Source organism: Molothrus ater, chromosome 15 (genome assembly GCF_012460135.2).
Source record: "Molothrus ater isolate BHLD 08-10-18 breed brown headed cowbird chromosome 15, BPBGC_Mater_1.1, whole genome shotgun sequence".
Taxonomy (NCBI): Eukaryota; Metazoa; Chordata; class Aves; order Passeriformes; family Icteridae; genus Molothrus; species Molothrus ater.
In genome coordinates, this window is record NC_050492.2 from 18,550,560 (window position 1) to 18,557,938 (window position 7,379).

General features: G+C 38.6%; 1 protein-coding gene across 1 annotated transcript in view; it reads left to right on the plus strand.

Moving 5' to 3' along the window:
- Nucleotides 1-2,369, plus strand: part of KDM3B (lysine demethylase 3B) — a 47,980-nt gene extending 45,611 nt beyond the window's left edge. The window contains exon 24 of the mRNA XM_036391499.2: nucleotides 1,016-2,369. Within this exon, the coding sequence (XP_036247392.1) occupies nucleotides 1,016-1,096 (81 nt within the window). The 3' untranslated portion in view covers nucleotides 1,097-2,369. The remainder of the gene's footprint in view (nucleotides 1-1,015) is intronic.
- Nucleotides 2,370-7,379: the final 5,010 nt, after the last annotated feature.

Sequence of the window (7,379 nt, forward strand, 5' to 3'; positions counted from 1 at the left end):
ACTCTCATTCTGGCATCTAACACTGTACCTCTTCAGCTGTGATGATACAAATGCAGAAATGTTTCTGTAAATTAAAAAGTTGCAAATTAATAATGCTTATTATTAAAAAAAAAACCCCAAGAAAAGTGCAACTCAGTAATCCTGTGAAAAGGAATACTGGTTGTATTTGTCTCCATCTTTTTTTAAAAAAACTTTGTCATTTTTAATGTATATTTTTATATAAACCTCTGTCTATATTTTTATATATTAAAATACACAGAGACAATAACAGCTGCATAAACTCTACCAAAAATGAGGTCACATGTACATCAGGAAAAGATGATAGTTGTTGCTAGTTAGTTGAGCAAGTGCAATTGAGCTACTCACTTAGGAGGTGAAACTGTTCTGTTCAGCACCTGGAAACAGAATTCAGATAAACTTAGATCAGAAAAAATCAGAAACTAGACAGAACTTTTGATTCTTAAATGGGTAACTGTGAAAAAGATAGCAGTGAGTACTAGTGGATTTCTCATCTTGGGCTTGTCTTTCTGCAAGATTCACAAATTTGAAGTATTTCTAGCCTCCATGCAAAGACAACAAGATGATTTGTTGCATCATATTAGTCTTCATAGGATTAAACCATATCATTTTCTTGCAGCTTTTAGATTTGATTCATGTGAGTCTCTAAGTGACTTCGATCACAAGGACTTTTTCAAAATAAACTTATATATATATAAAACTTTGTACTGCACTTCCTCCTAGCTCTCACAAGAGAAGGAATTATCTTAAAACAACACAAGTAAATATGTGTTGCTGGGTGACCAGAAAATGAGTTAATAAATCAGTGCAGGTGTCTAAGATACTTGTCATCTGTGACAATTAAAATTTGTGCTGTTGGTATTCTGAAGCAAAATAGTATATATTTTATGTATACTTGCCAACTATTACAAATTCAGTTGTCAAAGCTGATTACATAGCTATGTAATACTCTCCTTGTTAGTCTGTAGAAGTTGATTTTTCTTTTTTCCTGTTGCAGGTGAAGAACATTATCTACCATGCAGTGAAAGATGCTGTTGGCACACTGAAAGCTCATGAATCTAAACTAGTTAGATCGTAGGAAGTGCTAATTCCAAATGCCCTGTCAAGTAGGCCTTTTGCTCACGGTATATCCAGGGACTGCACATGACTGCCTCTGCAGGAGCAAAAGCTTCTCACTGGGAGCTGGTGTGGTCAGTATTACACTCTTCAGCCACTGTTTTCTACGCTGCCTCAACACCGAAGGTCTAATGGAAGGTTGCGCTCTTAAATGCAGAATTCCAGATTCTAAAAGGTGCCATATCCCTTTCCTGTGGCCTTTTGCAAATTGAAAGAATATGGAAACCACTTGGTGTTCCTGCATATTACGATCAAAAATGGTAGAAAGAGTGTGGATGTTTTTTTCCCTCATGCCTACTTAGTCTCCACAAAGTTAGACAGAACGTGCTGGAGGTGGGTTGTCCTACTGCAGACTTGGTTGATAACTGCTGAAAGAATGTGACCAACAGTAGCCCAACTGCAGAAATTCAAAACTCCCTGTGTGAGATACTGGCCAAGGAAAAGGATAAAGCTATTCTCTGCACTCCCATTCTTCTAGCTGTTTCTCTATACACTGTAGAGTTGCAGAACTAAAGGGAGAACCCACTTTTTTTTTTCCCCAGGGAGACTCCAGAAATAAGAGAATTGTGTATTTAGTGAAAAAATAGGTTTGTAGTGAAACAGTTAATATTTCATGAAAGTAGATATTTTTAGTATTTTTGAAGTACCACAATTGTTCCTGGATTTTCAAGGAAAGGTGTATTACATTTAGTCTTCCTTTCAATAAAATCAAGAAGTGATTTTTAAAAAGCAGTCCAAAATAGCACAAAAACAGCCAAAGGAGAATTGAATAGAAATTGACATCCCACCTCCCTTGCCCACATTACCTCACCTATCTTCCCCCCTCTCTCTACGCCACCCTGCTTCCTCAGAATGAAAAGTAAAAAAGGAGTATAAACTCTGTTCTCACAAGGAGATGTTGTACATCTCTCCCTGCACTGGTGACTGCAGGCAATATTCACCCAATACCAGTGCTACCTGAAAACATCTATAAAACATATATCCTTTCCAAAGTGAAGGAAAAGTTAATTTTTGGTGTCAACTTTGTCCAGAACTATTTTAAGTAAAATGTTCCTGCTTGATAGAACTGTATTCAGAATTTACTAATGTCAGCATTGATGCAATGGATTTCATTGTCCAGGTACATGGGGAAATGTATTGACCTTATCTCCAGCTGTACTGTAGTGCCACTTGCAGGCCTGTTAATATGTTCACGGTTATTTCATTTTTTAAAAAATAAAAGTCATTTACTGTAACAGCCTGGGCAGTTTTTTTCATACCTGTACACTGATCTTCCTGCCTTGAAGTTGTCTCAGCCTCTGCCCCTGGTAGTGTAGGCTGTCTGCTAATTTTGACCTGCTGTGCTTGATCAGAAGGCTCATGTGGTTTAGCCTGGCGTCCCAAGTATGTGCTGGGAGCACACCAAGCTGCCTGCTAATTTTTGATTCTTCAAGGTAGTTTGGGTAGAGGATTTGTCTTGTCATAAAAAACATCTCTTGTACTGTGCTTCCCATCTCTGTCTTCCCAGCAGGTCCAGAGATGCCCTCTCCACTGGAGATATGGATGGGGTGGTAAAAATTCTGTGGTTTCTGACCTTGGAGGTTGTGATGGCAGCAGCAGTTCTGTTCACTGCCATGTGGCATTCTAGCAGCCTCTCAGTTTGGTTATTAGGTGCAAAGTCCAGTCACAGGCTTTTGCTGCCTCATACCCTTGCAGCTATCCTGTGAATATGGGCTAATTTATCTGCTGGAGATAAAAAGAGTTATTCCAGACGCATAAATCATTCAGCTTCACTGTATCCTTCACTGTATAATTGTTGTGTACAATTTCTTGTGCACATCTGTTGTACTCTGTGCATACAGATTAATTATAGCTGAGACGTTTCCCTCATTTCTCTGTGTGTGTATACAAGCATTAGAATTGGATAAAGATCAAAAAGGTAGAGACTTGGCTATATCTTAATACAGTAGCATGAGTAATTTTGAATCCAGTGATCTACAATAAGGGTTTTGCGTCTCATTCTAAACCTTTGTTTAGTTTGAGTCTATCAAGTACTGCTTCTGTCTCTTGAGTTTTCTTTTTTACTAATCGTGGAGTACAATCAACCTGAAGCAATATTCAGCCAAAATCAGAGGGATTACTAAAATTAAGAAATACCATAGAATCATAAAATGGCCTACCTTGGAAGAGATCTCAAAGTTCATAAAATTGTTCCGACGTATCATACAGAGATTATACCACAAGTAGCCAGCCAAAGTGGTTATAAAATTGACTTAAGATATAAAATCAGTAGTTTTTATCACAGTATTTTCTAGATCAAGATTTTAACGGGCAGCTGGTATGTTACATAGAATGTAAGCAGATTAAAGCAGACATCATAAAATCATAGAGGCTTTAGCAGAGGGAGAATAAAAACTTGAGTTACATGACTTAATATAGTTTGCTGCAGCCATCACACTTATTCTATCTAATGCTCTCTTGCCATTACCAAATGGAGGAGCATGGGACAGTGGGCAGCACCATTTTTGAATATGGGCTTTAAACTCTGATGTCTTTTAGCCAATGTCCTCTGTAACTACAGACAAGATGAAGCAAGAATTCAGGAATAAATGGCTGTTGGCCTGCCCTAGTGAATTTAGATTGCATTCACAGTACTGAAAGTTGGTGTGTCCTCAGCCATGTAAAGGTGTAATGTCCCCATAATGTCCCCAGCCTGAAGATTTCACTTCTTTTCAACCAAAAGCCTCCCTTTTCTTGATAATGAATAAAAATGTAGCAGCATGCAAGGTTTAATTTTACAAAACCTAAATCTTTACTCTGATGCAACTGTACCAGGCAACATAATACAGGAAAAAAATAAGTACCTAACACATCTAAAGTTATGTTCCGTGTGTTGTTTCTGTGAAAGATTCTTGGACAGCCTTTTGTAAAACCTGAAGATGTGGAATCAGAATTGGAGCAGTGAAGTCCGATGCTAAGCAGTAACTGGAATTTAACTACAATCCAAATAAGATAAAAGAAGTTATGAGGCATGAATATTATTTAAAACTATTGCTCCCCTGTATGTATAATTTCCTTCTTCCTCACTCCTGATAGCCCTTGGATAGCTCTGAGCTTCTACAGTTGAGGTATTGGTTGAGGTGTATGACACACTAGTGATTTATTCATGTATCAACCACACCTTGTAAGCATTGATTCAGTGGAAAATGATTGTGAAACTACACAGCATGTGAGTGAAGCATAGCATAGAAGGAGATGTTGACAGTGCATCTTCCCAGTTCTGGTCACAGTAATGAATCTTATCTTCTGATTGTCAACTTCAGTGTTTCCTCAAACTTACCCCACTAGCTGGTATGCATGCCAATGCCTTCTTGTGTTTACTATCTTCCAGTGCATCTCAGAATCTAAAATCAGCCCACAGCTTCTTTCCTCTCAATTGGCAGTGTCTTAAAGATTCCTATTCTCAACTTTTGAAAAAGAGCTGCACATTCCCACCATGTATTTGAAAAATAACCAGGCAGAAATCATCTTACTTTTCTCTCTTATGTCCCTCATTCCCCCGCCTTGCAGGGGAGCTTTTTATTTATCTCTGCCTTTATATAGTCTAATAGGAAAATGGTAATATAAGTTTCAAGAGCTGGATACAACAAAATACAGCTGTTTCCTCTAGGAAGGTATCTTCTAAAAGAACATCTTTCAGTCGCAAAGCAAAACTGTTAAAGAAATGTTCTCAGAACAATTTCCAGCTCTTACAGTGTCATTTTTGGCTGTCAGCTTGCACTTTTTCTGTTTTCCTTACTTCTTTCGACTTTTGATACTCTTGCACTACAATCTGCACTTTTATGCTTCAGAGAGGGTTCCCATTGTGTTCTTCCACTTCACCTGTATTCCTAAGACCCATATTTAGTCTGCTAAACTTTTCCAGAGGGAATCCTATATTCTCGAGCCGTGATGAATTGTTGTTTCTTCGTCATTGCAGCTTCTGCTTCAGCAGGATCTCTGAATCTGACCTGGCATTTTTCTTAATGTAGCTTTGCTTAAGCTGCTTTATTCGAGGAACAGCTTATTTGATTTCCATGCTTTGTTGTTTAGCCATAGCAGATTGATAGATATTTGGTGGCCTATTTGGACTACTTGTAGAACACAAGTTTATCATGAGTTGTTTCAGCAGTAACATAGCTGCAAAAAAAACCCATACAGCCGTAATTTGAAAACAAGTGATGAATTGCTTTCCTGGTTAGGTCTTATTTACACAGCACTATACAGTATTACTAATAACTTAATAAAAAGAAGACTACAAATAAATATTTTTATTTTCATTTAACCTGCAGCTGACTTTTATTGCAAAAATAGCCCTTAAACTACCAGTAGTTTCTTCTTGTGGAAAGGTCAGTTAATTAATTAATCTTTCATTTTTATTTATGATATGGAAAAAATTGAACAACTTATTGCTAAATGTAAATTGCTGGCTTAAAATACCTTTTCTGAAGTTGTTCTAAAGCTTAACATGCTACTAAACAGTGAGCTAGCACTACATTTACAACACCACCTTCTCTAATGATGTTGACATTCTGTTGTTCTTACCACCATTTGTGTCTAATGCACTGTAGATTTTCATAATGCCCCATGGCACATTAAATAGCTTAAAACACTAAGGCACATTTTATTTAGGTGTAACTTACCCATGCTGCAGTTATTTAGCGCTCTCGCACAATCATGTGTGTTACTCACCAGATCTCTGCATTTTCCCCCTCCTGTTTGCGTCTTCCACTCACCCAAGCATGAACAAATTACGCAAGTAACAGACCTGTTGCTGTGTTGGTCACCAGTAGGAAACAGATGCAGTTAGAAATGTAGTCATTTTGTTGAAGGTTTTGCGTGTTATTTGGACATGTGAAAGCAGATTCCTTTTATCCTATTAGTAGGTCAGTTATGCCATCAGTGGTGTAAATTGTGGAGTCCCTTATGCAATCATTTTCTGGCCATTCATATCCAAAAGCAGACTGTGACAAAATGTTCTTTGTTGCTGTCTGTAGAGACATTTGTGTTTTCATCTCTTGCATGTAATGGGAAGTTGTCAATGTTTTGTATTTGTCTCATTGCTCATTATACTGAATTTCATGCATTCATGAGAAATTTTTTCCCAAACAGCTCTTTGTTTTTGTTATGACTCTTTCCTTGGTCTCATTTCTTTTCATAAAGACTCTTCAGCAACCATCGGTAACTAATGAGACTTTGCTGTAGTGCCTTCCTTCCGTTTTTGTTTTGTTTGGCTGTTTTTTTGTGAGATTTTTTTGGGGGGAGAGGTTTTAAATTTGATTTTTTTTTTTGTTTTTAGTGGTGGGGTTTTTTTGTGGGGGTTTTTGTTTGTTTGTTGGTGTTTTGTTTGGGCTTTTTTTTTTTTTGTTAGCTGAAGAACCATGGTAGATTTTAGTGATTTTTTTTTTTCCATTAAAAACCAACTTATGTAATAGTTATCTCAGTGTGATTCAGAGATCTGTGTACAGGGCCTAATCAATCCATGACTGCAATATACTACAGGCTCCCGGGGACCCAGTAATGAACTCTGGCATTGATTGAGGAGGAAGATTCTTTTAACAGTATTCCTTGGTGAGCTGTTAAAATACAACAGTTTCCGGTACTCCAGTATACTTAAGTATACACATTTATACCCATTTCCCACCCTGCACTAAGGATATTCCAACACATACACTGTTCAGCCTTGTTTGTGTAGCTAGCAAAGGAATCCTTGACCTCTCAGCTTACGAGAAAGAGTATCTGGCAACACTGAAATTACCTGGAAACTACAAGTAACAGCCTTTATTCTTCTGGTTTGATAACGTAAACGTCAGTATTGGCTAGTTGAGTTTTGTTTTGGGCGAAACTCGGAGCCGTGGAACTCTGAAACGCTTTTACACTTAAGTACCCTGTTTGCAGCATGTAATAGCTGTTGTTTTGATTTCCCTGGAGGAGGCAACTGGAAGGAAGATGGCTTCTTCTGCTGTCTTTCTTACTCTGTCCTCCCAAGTGCTCGTGATCTCAATTCAGCACTCTCCTGTAATTTTCCTTACGTTGCGCATGTTGCTTCTCTGCCATCGTTCCAACAACGCCACTTGTCTGCCTCGCTGCTGCCGTTCCGCTGCCGTGGCTCCGTTCCCGGGATTCCGCCGCACCTCCCGACCTGGTGCGAGCGAACGCGGAGTGTTCCCCCAGCGCGGGGCGGGCTCGCGGGGCTCCGCAGCGCGGCTGGATGCTGAGGGCCTTGC